This window comes from Diorhabda sublineata, chromosome 3, assembly GCF_026230105.1.
Source record: "Diorhabda sublineata isolate icDioSubl1.1 chromosome 3, icDioSubl1.1, whole genome shotgun sequence".
Taxonomy (NCBI): Eukaryota; Metazoa; Arthropoda; class Insecta; order Coleoptera; family Chrysomelidae; genus Diorhabda; species Diorhabda sublineata.
This window is the reverse complement of record NC_079476.1, coordinates 31,986,794-32,007,548: the sequence shown is the minus strand read 5'-3', so window position 1 is coordinate 32,007,548 and position 20,755 is coordinate 31,986,794. Positions and strand designations below refer to the sequence as shown.

Below are 20,755 nucleotides of genomic sequence, written 5' to 3'. Positions count from 1 at the left end.
GAATGTGTTTTATATTTACTATTGATTTAATTAATTGATACGATCAGCAGAAGTTGAGCTCAAATATTCACAGCTATTGAATATTTTGCATTTTTTGAAAATACTATATAAAACCATACTAATTTAACTGATGATCTATATAATATAGCAAAACCCTTTTAGAGAAGGTTGGCGACCGTGTTTGGCGGTTTTTTTTCTGACAGCGTCATTCATAGTTTGATGTTTGATCTGGACTGCCATTTTCTTGTATTACATTTTTGGAAACATTTCAATTTTTTCGAGAAACGGAAAATGTTAAGTAAAAAGTGTAACATTCTACATGTTGGTTAAGCTTAAATTATTATTATACATGAACTAGAGACTGTTCTTATAAACAGTGCTTATTTGTCTTCTTAGAGCTAATTGATGGTAATTCCAAGGATGAGCTTGTATGTTAAATGGTTTGTTGAAAGTGTGCATTGAGTTTTATTAATATGGAGAGCATAAAAAAAACACGTGGAAGGTCCAAATCTAGAACTTCAGAATCTGACAAAACAGAAATAAATACCAATTTAAATGGAAATAATGTAAGTTTAACAAAAGCAAAAGGAGAACAAGTAGAATCAAACGAAACGGGCACATGTAAAAGTGTAGAGGATCAACAAGTTAAGAAAGAAGATGCGGAACTAGCGGTAGGAATGGAAACAAGCCCTATAAATAAACAATCTGAACTTGTTAAAGATGTAACAACAGATGAAGAAGTAACAAACAGTAAGGCAATTATAGATAATCCCAAAGAAAAAGTTCCTAAAGGAAGGAAACTAAAATCATTCGAGGCAATGCAAACTGATAACGAATCAAGTGAAAAAGAAAAAAAAAGTGTTACAACGTCACAATTAGATCCCTCAGTAACAATAAAAGGTAAATAACAGGATTTTTTGTTAAACTTGTTATATACGCAGTTTAGTTTTTAAAATGAAACATTTTTTATTAAATAAATATATTTGCATTAGAAAAATGAATTCTAATATAGGTAAATATGTTCATTATGCTTCATATACTATTTGTTGAATTATAAGTATGTATATTCAAATTAAATAACTTGTACATTTCAGTTAGAAATATAATGAAAACCTGTCAATTATTAGCCATTATGCTGCAGTTTTATGCATTGTAAGGTTATTAAAAAGATAAGAGATCTGAAAGCCAGTGCATTTAAATACTTTCTAAATAAGTAGGTCATAATATGTTCAGTTCTGTTGGCAAAAAAATTGATTCCAGCATTTTGAATTATTTTGGTTTATAATTCTGCTATGGATATTTAAATGCTCAATTGCATTATCAAAATTTAATTGTCCTATAGATTTTTTAATGTTTTGGGTTTTTCTATAGTATATGTGTACCACTTAACTTGTCATTTCTTATTAAATAGATTTTTATCTACAAATGATATTAAGGCAGAGTTGATGTATTTTTTTTGGAAAACTTCTACTATTGACCAATTTTTCTTAACCAATATTAACCCTGAAATTTATATATGATACCAATCTATTCATTGTTATCATTTTGGTTTTTATAATCAATTTTAGTTGCTACATGCAACATACAGAATGCTTTCAAAATAAAGTTTTTGCTAAATTCTTGCCTACATATGTAAAATAATGAATTAGAACAGATCTGCTTGGTAGAAACTCTCTTACATAATCTAAATCAAAAATGAAAATAGCTCTATAATGCTCCTTAATTTATTTTAGTTCCATGACTAAAGATTTTGAGAAAATCAAATCATCCGAATGTTATTGGTGAAGTCACATAGATATTTTTTAATGACTGGGTTCCACACAAAACAAACTTTGTTTACATTTGAATTACTAGAGATTGATGTTATTATTACATAATTTTAATATTGAAAAAACTTGCATATATGAGATTAAATTTGAAGTCCTTTCTGAAAATGAATCAAGAGAGATTTGTGCATTGTCATAATGAAAAAGATAGATGTTTGCTCATTTTTCTTTCTTTACACATTGTCTCACAAATGCTCCAGTACCTCAATGTAACATCTAAAATTTACCGTTGTTCCATTGGAATGGATTTTGATTATGCTATGTCTCCTCACTATCAACAAATAATTCTGACTGGTTTCACAATGAAATATCTCATTTTTTTGTCTTTTTTGAGTCACCTCTTAAATTTCTTTAACAACAGCAAACTTTCAGGCACCAATTTTTGCCTATTATTATTTATTTATTTTTTATTCTTATCCTATTCTCTTTATGTATGTTTGAATTATTTCTACTCTTTTGGTCTTGCTATATTAATAGAACTAAATTGATTATTATACATAATAAACTAAATTAATGTTAATCTTTCCTAAACATATTTATGAAAGTTCCATATTTTGATATAAATAAAGAAAAATGTTTTTTTTTATATAGAAGAACTTGAACCAGATCTTTATCCTGTCAGTAGCTCTGAATCTCTAGGCAAGGGGAAGAGAGCTAGAATACCAAACAAACGATACAGTGACATTATTGCATCACCTACATACAATAAGAAATCTGTTTTACATATACCAGAAAATGGAAATGATACAGATGTTTCGATAAAAGAAGAAGTAGGATTAAGTCCCTCTTATGGTTCATCAACTTCTAGAAACTCGAGTCCTCAATTAAAAAGAACAAAATTATCCACTGATCTATCAGATCCAAAATATTTGAAACCTTTCCAATATGGCTGGAGAAGGGAGTTAGTTTGGAGAGGCATATATGATGAAAGCAAAAGTAGAGTTGGTGATATTTACTATTACACTCCAGAAGGAAAAAAAGTTAGGTCTAGAAGAGAGGTTTCTGAATATTTAACAAACACCGATCTAACAATAGATAACTTTTCTTTTTTTAAAGATGCCATAGGCCTTGATGATCCAGGAAAAGAAATAATACGAGATGCTAAAGGGAAAGTGTCAGATTCCCAGGATAAACAAGTTCATGTAAACTCTTTGAAAAATACTATACAGTCACCAAAATACTCGAAATTAGACAGCAGTGAGCCAACTACTTCAACATTGACCAGTCAAAAATTGACTAACAAAAAATTAGCCGGTCAAAAGTTGGTTAATCAAAAGTTGACTAGCAAAATGTTGACTAATCCAAAGATAAACATTACAAAGGCTGCAAAATCAAAGTTTGCAAGCACCAAAGTAAGAGGCATTATGACAGGTTCCAAACCTATAAGATCGAAAGTTTCACTTAAAAGACTTAGAGGTCATGGGAGAATCAAACCTAAACGAAATTTGAATGAAATGGATAAACTTCCACCTAAAAGACGTTCCAGGAAGAGTAACATTACGGTGAGTTTTGTATCTCCTATTTTTCAAACTAAGAAAACTTAATTTGAAAAAGTGTTATTTTTAATGCAGATCCATACTTTCAAATTGAAAGATTTCCATATACTGAACATTATTATACTGAAAAAACCATTTTGAATTAATTGTAATCTTTGCTTAAAGTTCCTACAAATAAGATAGTTTTTATCTTTGTTTAAGTTTAAACAGGTGATAGATAGCCCCTTAATTATCTTAATTTAGTAACATTTATGTTCTCTATTTCATCCTGTATAATTCAATGTCTGACGAAGAAATTAATTTTAGTAGTATCGGTTTATCATTTCTACTTAAATTTTCATAGTTTGTTCCTTTCAAATTAGTATTTAATTGCTTCCAGTCATTTATTAAGTGCATATAAAAATAAATATGTTACAATTTTTAATTGGTAGATGTTTCTTTAACAAAAACAGCACTTAGGATGTCATAAAATGTTGATGTACTATTTAAAATTAAGACAATTGTTATTGGATTGTTTATTCATCTGTCACTTATGCTTCAATATAAATGTCATGTAACTAATTTTATTATTTTCAAAAGGTTCCAATGAATGAGGAACCATTGAAGCCTGAGAAAACTGAGGAGGAAAAAATGGAAGTTGTAATGTCTCCCAAAGTTACTCAAAAGAATACTAGAAGTTCGAGGTAAGTAATTTTGTATAAAATATTCATGTTTCCAGTATAATCTACATATATGATTTAGTAAATTTTTGAAAGTAGAAATCAAACAAAGGTCAAGTAGCAATTTCTGCACCACATGTTTATACTTATCGGATTGGATTGAATTGGATATTTGGTTGATTGCATTTTTATGTAGTACCCTTAACCAGTATCAATTTAAATAATTGTTTAAAAAAATGCATTCTATACTGGGTAAACTACAGCCTAGGAATTAAAATGCAATCTACCAAACAAATTAATATGTTTTCATCCATTTCCCTCCTCCTTTTTAAACAACCTAATAGCAATACAAAATATTCAGTTTTTCCAATACACTATTTTCTTAATGCACTCATTCCTTATTACACCTATAGTTTGTCATTTGCCATTCAATATTTCTAGTTTGTTTTGTTTTCTTGTAAAAATATTACATGAAATGATACACGAAGGAAAGTAATTGATTTCTTAAGGAAATAACATTCTTGAAATCTATTCGTATTAAAACTGAATGAAGAATCAGAATTTCAGATAACTTTGGAAACACCCTTTATTCAGTAAGTCAGCTTTATTACCTTTGCACACTATAACAAAATTATCAATTAGGTTACTAAAAATCGAAGAATAAGAAATTTAATCTTTGATGATATGTACCTCATCTATTAGGTCGCCTAACCACACGATTAGCTTTCAATATTTGTCAAAAATATTTAATCAAAATGACTAATCATTTGCATATATTATTATGTTGGAGGTATATGTTCCAGCATAACAAATAAAACTCAAAAATAGATTGAGAATTTCATTACTTTTATATTATTTCCATGTATATAAAAAATAAAATTACACCATTTATTAATACAATGCAAAAAAATAAAATGAAATACAATATAAATCAGAAGTGGAGTAAGACAAAGATGTGTGCTGTGTCCTCCTCACCTGTTTAATTTTTATTCGTAGACGAGCTTTCAGGAGGCTCCTGAGGACCTGGAGATTGGAATTAAGGTTAATGGGGTGAAGATTAATAATATCAGAATACTGATGAAACAGTCTTAATGGCTGATAACTTATCGAACCTACAACAATTGATCAATAAAGTAGGAAAATAAACAAAAACAATGGGTTCAAATATAAACATGATCTTATCTAGAAACTGCAATATGTTCAAAAATTCTAGTATAACATTTAATGCGAGGTTAATAGAAAGAGTAATCAAATTTAAGTATTGGGACATATGGCTTTCTGAAGACTAAATATCAGACAAAGAAATAAAATGCCACATTGAACAAGCTCGACAGGCATTTCTGAGACTTTGAAAAGTGTTTACCAATTTTGACCTTAACTATAATTAAGATTCATCAAATGCTACGTGGGGTAGGTGCTTCTCTATGAATATAGATAGAATTAATAAACTAGAAGCTCTCAAAATGTAGATATATTGCAGAATTTTTAAAGTTCCCTAGATAACTATACTAACAAATGAAGAAATACTAAGACACGTTAACAAACAAGAGCTTAAAATTATTAAATAGAGGAAAACAGTATACTGAGGGTATCTACTTCGAAATACGAAATATCAATTCCTGCAACTGTTAATTTAGGCTGGAGAGAAGTCGGAAAAAGGAAAATGTGTTGGCTGTGAAATATCAGACAATGGACAGTCGTTAATACTAGCCCCAAGGAATAGAGACATAATGTAAAATGTTATTGCAAACATTCAATAATAGATTGCATTAGTGAAAGAAAAAAGGGAAGAGGAAGAATTGTATAGTATGTATAGTACAAAGCCCTCATCATTATTGAAAAATTATTTTCTTAAACTGATAACCATAATAATCGGGAAGAAAATAAGGATACATTAGAGGACTTAAGGAGAATAGAAGGATAATATTGATAATACCCATGCAGCTTTACACAAGTTGAGACTGCTGAAAGAACAGAGGAGTTAATTTAAATTAGTTTACGATTTTTGATTATAAATAGTGAACAGTTATTAATTCAGACTTTGTAGAAATGAAATATTCTTAAGCAGCTAAATTGTACGATAAGGGCCTTTATGAAAATCTATTGTTTGTTGAAGTTGATCAATCAATCAAATAAAAATGCTTTTCACCACTACCTCTTTAGAAATTTTCATATGAATATATAGCTTTGAAAAATATTTTGTGAAAGATAAATACCAATATAATATCATTAACTGATTCTAATTTAGCAGTATTAATTTTAATATAACGTGTGGATAAATTATGATAAACTAGATTCCACTCCACTATTTGGGTATTCAAAATTTCTGTAATTAGAAAAAATAAAGATAAAAACAACGCCCAACAAAACCCTATCCCAATAAGGGATCAAATAATCCATCTTATTCAACTAAACAATGTATAAATATATTATACAGATATAACTGTACATCTCTCAGCTGTTCATTTATAATTCCACTTCCCCTTGTCATCCTCGCTTCCAGATTTTCTCTCTCGTCACCGTTGTCCTTGATAACCACCCCAAGATATACATAACTTTGAACTTGTTCTAAGCTCATTGCGTTTTCCTCGTTCAGTTGTATTGACAAAATTCTAATTGCTTTTTTCCTTTTTGGTGTTGACATTATCATGAACTTTGATTTATCTTCATTGACCCATAGATTAACTGTCTCTGCCATTTCTATGAAGGCTTTACAGGTTTCCTTAAGCTCGTCTTCCGATGTTGAAAGGATTACTACATCGTCTGCGTATGAACATTCCATTGTGACTTTGGGGACATTTCACTTATGTATTATTTCACTACTTTAAAAAATGTAAAAGAAATACGTCATGGCTTCTAGGGAAATACTTAATTTAACAAATTACTTGTTAATATTTATACAAAACGTTCATTTCTTAGTTATTATTAATTAAATAAATTTAACTGGATATATCAGTGAAAATATCTTTCTTTTGTCTTCTTGTATCCAAAGACAAATTTTAGATAAAACAACATATGAGCCATTTATTTTGCATGTGGCATACTTCAGAATCAAAAATATTGAATTAATGATGAAATTTATTACAATTTAACGGTACCTCTTTGTTTTAAAAAAATTTGCAATAAAATGTTCACTAAAAATTGATTGGAAGTGCGACAATTTATGGCATATGTCGTTTTCATTGGTTATTTATGTAGTTTGAAAATCCCTTATTGCATTAAAAAAATATTCTACAGGGTGTAATATTCAATACAAATCCCTAAATTGATTTTTCCAAAGCCGGTCTTGGAATTTCAAGTTTAGCTAATACCAGTCTAATGTTTGATAGTGGAGTACTACATCATGAAAAAAATCATATGAGCTGTGTAAACACTAGCCAATTAAAATTTATGGCCAATTTCACAATTACCCTGTAAATTTATAAAAAAGAGTCGACACTTTTTAGTAGCCTCATGGGGAACTCTACATATGATAAAAGCTCCTTATGACTCATCCTATATATGTAATTTATTCACCAATTTAAGTAAATGAATTTTCTCTATAAACACCATATTGAAACAAAATAGATAAAGTTCATAACTTTTCTAAACCATTTATTTTGAAAGTCACTTCACTGTAATGAAAATTAGAGTTTTTTCAATAACTGTATAGAATTATTTCTACCGAGGAAAATATAAGTATTCTGAAATAACAAATGCAAGTAAATTTTCTCGAAATTAAGCATAAATATTTTAAAAAATATGTGAAACCTTAAATATATCAATTTTAAAACATAGTGACTTGTGCCACTTTAAAAATAAACGATTCATTTATTTCAAGTTAATTATTTTATGTGTGCAAATGTGCAAATATTCATTCATTCACAATAATAAACAGATAATTTTGATAGTGATGATAAAATAAAATTTTGAAATTGTGACCGATGGGACAAAATAAGTGAACATGTTCATACAGCTGTTTTATTATTATTCTTAATAATTCAATTATTGGTACATTGGAACTTTTAATATAAGAACAATTCCCCATCAAAATATCATGTTGTTATTAAAAAAGAAATATGTCAATTTCTTTTCAGAAAAAAGAAACAAAAAATACTTGAATTCTTATCTATTTTTTTTTTCATTATTGGCCCCAATATATCATAAATTCAATTTCATCAATATTTCTTTATTTTTCTTTCCTTGTAATACAACTTTTTGTCGCTTCTAACTTATTAGTATTGCTTTACAAATCTTTTATGTCCACTCTTCTCTATGTTTAATTACATTGATATTTAAATTAATACCATACAAACCACTAAAGTATTACTGTTCATAAATCTTGTATAATTAAAAAAGTAGATAAAGCAGTGAAATCGATGAATCAATTTTGATTTGTTTTTTCATATATTCTCCCCATTCGTAACTATAGATCGATCCAAGCACACAAAAATAGTTCGTTTATTTTTCCGTAACTTCTTAATTCCCTATTACATGATAACATATTGTAGTTTTGAAGGAGAAGATGAGCACAGTGAAGAAATTAGCTTAGCCGATCCTAATAAACCATATCAACCGTGTTCAATTCGTTGTAAAGGTGTACATGGTATAATACCTACGTTGCAGTGCCAGATATGCTTATGCCTTTATCATCATGAATGTGTGGGCTACGCTCCACATCTTTCATTACCATATATTTGCAAGGTATAGTACTATCCCTTAAAATGATGTGGGTGGGTTATAGGCAAGTGGACAGTCGAATTAACCATAATTTTTCTCAGCCACTACACTTTGAATATTCATCAATTACACCATTCAGTGGCGAATAAATATTAATATTTACCAAATTAAAAAAACAACTATGAGATGTACAAGATTGTTAAGTTTGATTTAATTGAGAAATTTATGAATCTCTAAGTATTACACTTCTTCTACTACACATCTTCTTGAAATTTTAAACTAAAAGATAGTAATTCAAGGGGATGCTAGAATCTGGGCTCTATTAAAGTGGCTCTAGGTTAATATTAGGAAATATTGTAGCTAATAAAGGGATGAAATAAATAAGGTTCTAGTGCTGGATAACTGTTTTTTGATTACATCTTAACCTTCAAATGGACAACTAAATCAAAATAAAATAATGATGGATAGTTGAGACCTTAGCAGATACTCATTTTGCATATTTCTAAACATTATGTATATTATTTTCATTTTTTAGACATAATGTTTCGAAAAAATCCATGGTGGATCGATAAATTTTAAGGGATGTAAAAAAATGTTTTGAGGATCACTAACAAGCCAAAAAGCTGTATTTTGAAATGGTTCAAACTCTGATATACTAAAAATTTTTTCAAAAGGGAATAATAAATAATTCCAAACTTTTTTATACATAAAGTTGAAGATTGTTGAGTTTTTTGGATATCAGTTCGTATCAAAACCTTCCCAGTGTTTGAGAGTTTTAATCATCAAAAAATGAACTTCATATCGTCCAATGGGGACCAGACATTTTCATATTTTATTCGTCTCTGATTCGAAAATTGCTTCGTCTTGTGACTTTTGTGAAACCCTTTATTAGGTACTTTCTTTAAAATGGATAAGAAACATATTTCTCTAAGAAATCTATGGTGGATCAAAAAAAAAATATTTTGAGGATCACTAATAAGCCAAAAAGCTGCATTTCGAAATGTTTAAAACTTTCATACACTAAAAATTTTTTCAAAAGGGAATAATCCCAAAATTTTTGATACATACAGTTAAAGATTTTTGAATTTTTTGGATATCACTTCAATCTCAGTGTATGAAAGTTTTAATTATCAAAAAATGTACTTTATGTCGTCCAGTGATGATTTTTTTCATTTTTTTATTCGTCTCTGGTTCGAAAATAGCTTCATTTTGTGACTTTGTGAAACCCTTTATTAGATACTTTTACTTAAGGTAGATAAGAAACATATATCTCGAACAAATCCATGGTGGATCCATAAAAAATGTTTTGAAGATCACTGGAAAGCCAAAAAGCTGCATTTTGAAATAATTAAAACTGAAAATGTTGCTCCAGGTCTCCTGCAGACTCTTCCCCAGTGTTCTGGCATAGGTGGACTGAACTTAATGTGGAGCCATTAGATGGCCTTTTTGGCTCAAAGCTAGCTGCCTTAAGTCTTCTTCTGACTTTCCAGACACTCCTCGTGTTTCTCTGAGTACTTGTTAGGTTTGAACAAGGATGACTCAATTTCTCAGCTATGTGCTAACAATAAACCGGTCATCTCTCTTGGATGTGCACCTTTTTCTTCCGGAACCGTGACCTCTATAAAAGTTACCGGCAACGACGATAAACGCTGGAAACAACAAACTGACTCATGTTTAACGCACTGATCACACTTCTCACTGACTCTGGCCTTGTCGCTAAAAATCTTTCAAATTATGTATTCAACGAAAAAACTAACCATTAATATCCCGGTTCGTGTTGGTCGTAGAAAAATTCTAAATTTCGTTTGTCTTTTTAAAAGCTACAATTTTGCTCTACGGGTTTTAAGATAAAAAGCAAATTTTTCGAGTTATTCGCAAAAAACATTTAAAAATGTCTATTTTTTCGTCGAAAAACTGTTCCTTTCAACCGCAAAAAAACCGAAAAATATGAATTTTACGAAGAAAACGTTAACAACATTTTATTCTTAGAATTACTTTTTCTATCGATTCCTGCAGTCAGAATGTGAAAAAAATTCCACCCCGAGGAGGGGTGGCAACCACCCCCAATGTTTTAACGTGCGGTGACATGATATAGAAAATAATCCTTGGGCTATTCCCTACCTTCTGCGAAAATTTCAATTAAATCCAAACAGAACGAAAAAATGCGATCCAAAATGTTTCGTTTCCTAGACTAAATATTTGTCCTGTTTCGACGTACTGTAACATAGTACTGTATAGTTTATTATAACATAAAAGTTTCATCAATATTGTTCGTAAACATCTTTAACTTCTAACTGTAGAATGTTAAATACAAGTATTGGATTTATTTTTGATGTTCTAAACTAGCAAGGCATAACCTAACTTCCTACATTCCCTATTCTCACTATCAGGCAACATCCTATGGTGTGACAGTATTTCTATTGAAATTCTGTATTTATACAGGGTGTCCCATGACGAGTTATAAGATAAAGAAAAATACTTTTTTTATTTCTTAGTGCTTGTAAATAAAATTTAGACCACATCTGCATCTCTAAAAATTTACAATTTATCTGGATAACGGTAAATCTTAGGTATAGGAAAGTATACACCCCTGAATGCATTAAAATAGAAAAATCCGGGTGGTTCTATTTAAAAAATAAAGAAATTTGATATTTATGAAGTTAAATTTTGAACACTTTTTATACACACCCTGTATAGAATGAAAAATATTTCAACATAGATTCAATATACGTCTGACCTTGCTAAAAGCAACCGAACAGAAACCATTTTCATATCTTTGAGGGTATCCTCGCAAAAAAAATAGTTTATTAGGGTCTGCAACGATCAAATTTTTCACAAAAAAATTAATAATCCAAAAAATATGCATTTTTCGAAAAAAGTTTTTAGACAAAAGAATACTAAAATTTCACGTAGATTTAAAAAATGTATTAATATACAGGGTGTTACATTTAAATAACAAAGTGACATTCGATTTCCGGTTCTGCTGGCCATCTTTGAAAATATTTTAGTTGAAAAAATCGTATCCGAAAACCCAAACGTAGAAATTTTCATGATTTTACTATAAGTATTTTGCCATAATCAGATAGTTTTAACTCGTCGTGGGACACCCTATATAGTCTAATAAGTACAGTGATCATTTATTATACTTTGGAGGAGTGGATTTTCTTTTAGTTATAGACTAACAGTGATATTTGATATGAAATTTTGCCGCTACTATAAATCTACTGGACTATTTCTATTTTCTAGTTTTGGTATATAATAAAAATGATTATAAAAAAGTTTCATAATCGATTAGACAAAAATCGTTCCGTTTTTATTTTTTATTAGTATGTATTAAAGAGAATAAAAATTTGAAATATTTAAATAATAGTTCAATATAAATATTATCCAAGCTATGTTGGAAGCATTCTCTTATTTCTTCATAATTAGATCAGGACTAATCTTATCGAAATTAGGGAATTTCTAACCATCACCCATGGAAACAAAGTAAGGTGCGATTTGGAAACACTCTGTATATATATATTGACACTTGTCATCCAACTGCTTCTTCCATTCTTATATCTCTACTAAATTTAGTTTTCAGTTTTATAGGGACGAGAGCTCTGCCTCTGGAAATACACTGGAATAATTCAGTCTTGATAGTAACATGGTTGTCAATTTAAAATATTTATTTTTTATATAAAATTAAATAAAACCAATTTTCAGTCGGTTAACTGACAACACTTGCACAACCCACCCATACAACAAATCGAGTTTTATTTGCAGTAGAGGATTTCAATATTTTTAAATGAAAAGTTTATTACTAATCAAAATGCACATTTTTCTAGTCAGTTTTGTTGAGGAGTATGAAAAAAGTAAATAGTTTATAAATTTAATAAATCCTTATCGACACATTGAGAAGTGGGAAAATTGTGGTATAACAGATGGAGCAGTATAGCTAGCTGATCTAGCTGATAACAAAAACAGTTGTCCTTTAACCTTGTTCGTTGAAGGAATTCAGATGTGCGAAAAATACAAAATTAATTAGAAAAAAATCGACCAAATGTTACTAAAGTTGATGTTAAATAAAATCCTTAGGTACCAATCTAAAAAGGATGTTGACTTACCTTACTCAAAATGCGTTAGAGTCAGAAACGTTTTTGTTTACTATATACGAGGGCCGTTTTTTTTTTCAACCTCCGATCACTCCGTTCAGACGTTACGCGGTCATGCGCTGTAGGCGACTGTAAAGCTTTCGCACTGCACACTCCGCGATTGTTGACATTCAGGAGTCAGTCGGCGTTGTGCTACAGCCACGTAAACATCTCCGCCATCATTTATGCTCTCGCCAAGTGTAATTCGTTTTCTACAGGCTGAAGGACATAGTGCTGCAGAAATCCATCGAAGAATGAGTGGTGTGTATGGGGAAAACTTCATGAGTGTTGGTGTTGTGCGTGAATGGTGTCGAAAGTTTAAAGATGGCCGTAATGATGTGCATGATGAAGGGGACCAAGTACGCAAATCTGTCGTTTCAGATGACCTGGTTCAACGTTTTGTTGAGTTGACAGAATTGTTGAATAAAACCGCCGATTCACCATTACTGCTTTGTCTAAGGAATTTCCAAAAGTTTCGAGGTCTGTTTTGTACTCTATTGTTACTGAAAGGTTAGGCTCCACTAGCGGCAACTTTCCTTGAAGATGGTATTGAAAAGTTTGTCCACATATTGACAATTGTCTCAATCTCTTCGGCGATTATGTCGAAAAGTAAACGTAAGTGTACCAATCTTTTGGTAATAAAATTATTGTTTTATACGAACTTTTCTTTTATTTATAGCCTAAAGGAAGTTGAAAAAAACGGTCCTCGTACTAAAGGTTGATAAATTTATTGCTATTTAGTTTTTTTGAAACATAAATTTGTTTATCATTTCTTAAATGTTTATTTTGTTATTTGAGATTGCTTTGAAGAAATCCTCACTGCATGTTTCGTTTAATGCAACTGAAAGTAATACAATGTTTGTTGTTCTACAGAACTGTCACCTGGAGGGCCAAGAACAAACATCAGAGTCATCTGCTACAGTTTTAAGCGTCTTACCTCCTCTAACACCAATTAATAGCCTAAAATCCTCTGGAAGTCAGGCTATATCTTTACCCCCGCCCAAACTTCAAAAAATACCCAAACTTAATGAACCGATAACACATTTAACACAACCTCCAAAATCTAAATCTTGTAACGAATTAAAAAATAATGATGAAGAATCATTTTTGGTAGGTTCTTTAACGACTTGGTTGCCCCATAATTCAAAAATAATTGATAATACTCATCAGGTTAACGAAACGTCGAACGATGTGGGTACACCCCGACCACAGTATGTTGAATATTTAGCCGGTAGAAAATTTCTTGTGATACCCAAACAAAATTTTATTTCTGTATCTCCTAGATTAGCTGCAGCAGCAGTAACTAGTGTGGAAGAAAATCCCATTAATTTAGATTCTGCTAGTTTAGGTTCGAATCAGCTATTTGAGATCAAAAATGAACCAGATTCTCCGTCTAAGCCTGAAAATTCGCAAACCGCCGTAGCTATGGAAATTGACAATTTTGTTGAAGAAAGCGGAATTGCTGAATCCGCACTTGGAGACGGTAGAAGTGGAATATTGCTGGATATTAAGGCAGAGTGAGTGCCATAGATTTCTTATAGAGCTTTATATCGATAGATTTTTATTGGAAGCGCATTTTTTAATAAAATTTCAAATGAAAATATCTAGTAGGTACATCTGGATGTTTCCAAAGTAATTAACACATTTATATTTCAAAAAATAATTACCTTAAAAATTTAGTAAATTAATATCTTGAAGTTGATGCAAAAAGTTTATCTTTTTATAAATTATCATGTTGGTTTTTTGTGAGAAGGGGCTGGGATTAATTCTGCCGGTTGTAGAAGAACGGCAACGTTTGAAATTGATTTCACTTTCAATTGATCTAATATTAATAAGTAATAAATATATAATAATAAAGATTGGGAGTTGATTATAACCCCCAATCGAACAGATTTAGAATACTCGAGACTAATTGAGAAAACCAAAATTATGAAGTTACTGAAGGTATCGTCTTCTTGTTAGGCAATGATTCTGCTTAATTCTTCATTAGAAGAATAGAAAAGGATTACTGGCAGATTTAAATGTGTTATATTTCAACCATGGATTTAATATCTTCAACTCAATTCACGACTTTGGTTAAAGTAGTGGAAATTTGTTGGATATTAATTCTACGTAATCATAAAATTATGGTCCAAGAATGAACTACTATCACAAACGGAACAGTTATCCAAAAATATTAATTTCAAAACTGTAGTAGTCCAAAAAAAACTAAATATAAATATAAGAAATGCTAGTATACGATGATAAATTGAATGGCAAGTAATATTATATATACAGAACGTTTCTAGTATTCCCACAATCCTATCTGTTATTTCCGGTATACAATCGATATTCGGAATTGCTGATATTTATCTAGTAAAACTTTCCTGTCCTTTAATATCTCACCTTTTTTAATAAATGCAACAAAGTTTTGTAATTATTCATTACCATAACTTTAAAAATTGAAATAGGCTCTCATAGGGGAATAAAATTGAATAGTTTTCAAAGTTTTATCAAATACAGTAAGACCCTGCTTAACGAGGATATCTTAATATGTAAATAATAGGGTTAAAGGAAGATATATAGAAAATTGATTAGATATTACATTTAATAATGATTTTTTTTAATGGAAATAAAACCAAACATTTATTTCTCACAAAAATAAAAACAAATAAACGAATATACTTATAGAAGCTAATAAAATTTCAAGTCAGTCAGATCATTTAGTCTATTATAGTGTGTTTTAAATTTTTTCCCTTTTTATCAAGAAGGCATCTGATGTAGTGTGCGTTTTACTTTTGCATTCCGTTGTTAATAAGTGGATAAAGCATCTATAACACCCCGTCTTGCTTTTGAACTCCTGTCAAAATTTGGATCATTTTCAACAAATTTGTTGATAATTTAAGTTATAGTGGTCAAACTCCTTTTTACAAATACCATCGAAAGTTCTTTTTGCTCTTCTTCGAAATCACTACTATCAATATTTTTATTTTCTTCTTGTTCAGTTAATTCCTTGGACCCGTCATAAGAAAGACAACTGTTCTTTCTTGAACTATTTCTTCGACGCCTTCCACATGTACCTCATCTAAACAGGTTTCGTTTCGTTATTTCCACTAGTTCATCCATATCGACAGAGCTTCCAATGTCTTCACTCTTAATTGAATCTGACCGAATGTTCTTCCATGCTCCTTTCAAAGATCTTTCTGTTATCTCATTCCAAGGTTTATGTTTTCTGCAGCATTCATGATATTGTAGTTTATCCAAAATTCTCTTATTGATTGCTTCTCTTCTCCGTCTGCTTTTTCAGATATCGGCTTAAATGTTCGCCGCAAGTAACAAGCCTTAAAATTGGATATAACGCAGTTGCCTTAGGCGGCAATAAAACCATTTCGACTGGAATGCATGTTGTTAAGTCTGATAAATTTGCTAGGTGGCTTGGAGGGTTATCAATTAATAGTAGTGCTCTTTGTTCTTCTTCTTCTTCTTACGTTAGGACTAGGTCCTGTATTTTCATCAAGGGTTTGCCAGGAGTAGTTGGGATGTTGAGGACCAGCTTTCATACCACCTTGTTTGTGGTTTCTTTTCCTTTGCAACTTTTGCTAACCGTTCATTTGGCATTCTGTCAACATGGTCTCTCCATTCTCTTCTGTGGCTCCTTGCCCATCTTACTACATCCTGAATATCGCACATGTTCCTTATTTCTTCATTTTTCTTCCGATCGAGTAACGCATGTCCTGTTATTGATCTCAGAGTCCGCATTTCTGTTGTTCTTAGGAGCCGTTTAGTGGTTGTGTTCTTTGTTCAAGTGTTTTAATTTTGCAATTTACACCTCATATGGGGTGTTGATCCAAGGAAAAATAATATAAAGTGCAAAAAGGGCTACTCATAGACATTGTGCAGAAGAAGCTGAAGAAATATGAAATTACTAGCAAAAAAAAAGCGTAAAAGGAGTAACAATATTTAAATGTAAGGATAAGCGAGACGTGTTAATGTTTTCTAAAAAGCATGCTGATAAGACATTAAGCATTGAAAGACGCTAGTTAATGGTTGTAAAGCTTTAAGCCGTGGTCGACTATAACGAAGGCAAATCTTCTATAGATCTGTCTGATGAAATGATCAACTTACAACACTTCTTTGAGAAGAACGTTGAAGCGATATAGGAAAATTGCTATTGAACGGTAAACAAATAATGAATGCCCATATTATTTATAAAAGAATATAGCAATTACTGATTTCTAAATCAGTGTAGCAAAGTTAATGAAGAAAGAAACTAGGGATGTTGCTGATCAAAAGACGCCAAAACAAAAAAAAAACCGTTGCCTATTGAAGGAAGAAGGTCCAAGTCACTTGGTGCGAAGAGATTGTGAAGGGTGCAGTAAAAAAATCATGAAAAAAAACAAATAGACCAAGTGTAAGGAAATGATTCAAGAATCCAGGACGGTTCATCCAAACTGTAAAACACATTTAAATACGGTCCCTTGAGCCGTGGACAAAGTTCGAAATAAAATACGTCGTGCAGTCCATAGGACCGCTCTGGACTGTGAGGAAAGTGTAAATGTGTTAAATAGGATGTGTAATAAAATTGCGTAAAAAATTTGTTTATGAACCGATAGAAAAATATTTTACATTTGTGGTACTAATCAGAATCAGAATCAAAAGAGTTGTGGTAGATCACTTACCACATATCATTAAATTAAGAGTATCGCTATATTATAGTCACCTTTCTGTTTATAACCCTATCTGTTGTTAAGTAAACCATAACTGTTTTTTATTAGTGAAAAATTCCACTTATGAGTAAAACCATAAACCATTCTTCAAGGCAAGACGGACATTAGGACACGTATAGCACATGTGAGGTGACGCAGCACTTCACGTAGTTTTTTAATCTACAAGATTAAATACATTGACGCAAAGTGACGACACGCGTGAGCTCACAGACGTGTCCCGCTGTAGCTCAGACACAGTTGGCTGTGCCACACGTGTGGTGACTTAATTTTTTTACGAAAAAATGACAGTAGAAAAGTTAATACTGGCGCTAAGAGAACAAAATTGTTAATTGTCCGCGGTTTTTTCCCTTCGATAAAATAAATTTATAGATGATTTAAATTTCTGATACAGATGTCAGACACTTTTTGATGCCGGCCAGTCGCGAACTGCCAATCAAATTCAAATCTCCTGTTTCCTATTTGAAAACACGTGTCTCAATATGGGAATCACCACGCAGTACGTGTAGCGTGTAAGAGTCTTGTCACGCTACTTGACACGTGCTATACATGCCCCAATTTACACCTTGCTAAATCTAGATTGTCCATTGATAAATTTTATATACTTGATAACATGAAATAAAGGTCAATATTAATGTTTTATATCTTTGTTACAGAAATACTCGACAAAAAATAACATCTCCTATTAATCCGGAGGTTAGGACTCCAACGAAAAAACGCACTATCAAACTAAGCAGCATTACAAATGGGGAGGAAAAAGATAAAGAAGATAATAGATTTATGGAGAATTATCTCCAAAATCTGTCATATGGTTATAATACGCTGTTATACGTTTTTCAGTATTTAAAAGTTTCAGATTTATTGAGAGCTGGGTGTGTATGTACGATGTGGCGAGATATCGCACGTCATCCAGCGCTTTGGAAAACTGTCAGAATGAAAAATTCGCAGGTTTATAGATTTGAGGATTTTGCTAATTCTTTGAAAAAACATGGTACCATTCATTTGGATTTGAGAAAGATGCTTCTACCTACTGGAGGTGATGAAATCTGGCCGGAATTTTCAAAAGCTATAGAAAAAGTAGATACTTTGAGACGGATAGAATTATGCAGATGTCCTGCTTCTGTCGTTGAAAACCTTGCCCGATCAAATCCACGTTTAGAAGTCTTGAATGCAATCACTATTCGATGCGAAAGCATGAATCTCGAACCTTTGAAATCTCTAACAGAAATTAAAGAATTAAGGTTAAAGTCTACTGCCGGACTCACTTTAACTTCAAATATAGACTCTCTTAGAGACATGAAATGCTTGAAACACCTTTCACTTACATCAATAAGAGATTTGGACTCGATGAATCTAGGTGTAATAGCAGAGTTAACGAATTTGGAATCATTAGATTTGGGAGAATGTACAGATTTTCCTAAAAACTTTGGAGGAGAAATTCTTATAAAATTGACTAAACTAGAAAAATTGAGGCTCGAAAAAGGACAAGGCAATTGCCATACTTTTGAAATACTGGAAGCTGTTAAACAAATGAAACAATTGGATCAGTTAGAGTTGGTTAATTTTGACATTAAGTCTGGTTTCGATAAAGCATTAGGTGCATGTCAAAATATAAAGAAATTATTAATTATTCCTACTTATATATCTCAAAGCGCCACTACTAATCACATGGTATTAGGTGGAGTACTTCGATTGCAAAAGACGTTATCACATTTTGTCTGGGGAGTAACCCTCGAGCTTTTACGTGTCACAGAACTATTTGTCGACCAATGTGAAGAGCCCAAGGAGAAAAAAGAGAAAAAACAAGCCGGTAGTGGCGATTGTATACCTGTTTTAAAACCGGTACCATTGTTGTTAGATAAAGATAACGAAATAGCTCCCGCACTAGAACCACCTCAAGTGGAAATTTTGGCTTTGCCAAGTTTACAAAAACTGTTGATGCAAAATTTACCCACGACTAGAGTGAAAATTTTGAAAATACCTTTCCACGCGACATGGAGACAAAGTATTACCGATTCCGTAAATTGAACACTAATGTAGTAGAAAAAAGTGAATGTGAATTAGTTTTTTTATAATTATGAAGTTAATTTGAAAAATATTATATATGAACTGTTTTAGTGCAGTACACAGCAAACATTTTCTTTTTAATTTACTTTATTATGTAGCCCCAAGGTTGGATTCATTTTAAACACCCAATTTATTTCAAATATAACTATTATACAAATAGGGTAGCACGTGAATTTTAAATATATAAGTAGAAAGTTGTAAAATGTCGTTTTATGTCTTTGATAACATCATTAAATAACGTAAGTAAACCTGTATTTTAATATCTTCTAGAACAGTGATTCCTAACCGGTGGTTCGCCCCTGGAGGTTCACAGTGTTTGTATAGGGGGTTCGTGAATATAATATTGATAATGGCGGATTTTTTAAAACGCTATTAAAATTGAAAGCAATTTAAAACAAAACAAAACCACAAAAATCTATAATAAATTTCAATATTTTCAATTCGTTCTTACTTACTACGTTTCAAAATACTTCATCAATATCAACAATTTTATACATTATAATTTATTCTTATTCAAGTAATCAAATACTATTCTCTTTATTACAAACATTTTTTTATAATCAGTGATTTTTTTAAGAGGTGTAAGATTTTATTTTGAATAAAAAATTTGAAAAAATTGATGAAATCTTCATTGGAGTCGATAGAACTATTAGTATAATTTAATGTTTGACGATGATTTCATGCAAATGTTGACCGGGGCCCCGCTATAGATAGCCCATGCGCAAGGTCCAATTTTGGCACACCAACGTATCGGCCGGTATTTCACGAATAAATACTTCAATATTGGGTTCCAGTGTGTCAATTGTTGTAGTTTATTCTAGTAGACATTATCTTTAACAGGGCCCCACAAGGCCTAAAGGCGTTAAATCACACGATCTAGGCGGTCATTTGAAGGGCCCCAAACGTGATGTGAACTGTTCACGGAAGGCGGCTCTCAATTTGGCAATTGTTTCGTGTGGCGACCCCACGAATAGAAATCATAGAAATAAATTGGAGAAACATTACAATATATTTATCTGAAAGATTAATAGAGAAACGGGTTAAATGCATAACCTGATCCAAGACTTAAATTGTCAAATATTGAGCCTAACTTTGAATTGCTTTGTACTGTCGAACAGCCACAAATATCCCATGAAGAGTTTTTCCGAATATGAAAAATAAGAACAAGTTGCTTTATAGTCATCCATAATTTTAGTCTTATTAATGTTTTAT

General features: G+C 31.2%; 1 protein-coding gene across 1 annotated transcript; it reads left to right on the top strand.

Moving 5' to 3' along the window:
- The first annotated feature begins 204 nt into the window (after positions 1-204).
- LOC130441305 (uncharacterized) lies at positions 205-20,159 on the top strand. Its single transcript, XM_056774922.1, has 6 exons — positions 205-900; positions 2,418-3,328; positions 3,902-4,005; positions 8,472-8,664; positions 13,647-14,290; positions 18,133-20,159. Exons 1-6 carry the CDS (start codon positions 474-476, stop codon positions 19,502-19,504), a joined length of 3,651 nt encoding a protein of 1,216 aa, XP_056630900.1. The 5' UTR covers positions 205-473; the 3' UTR covers positions 19,505-20,159.
- The last annotated feature ends 596 nt before the right edge of the window (positions 20,160-20,755 follow it).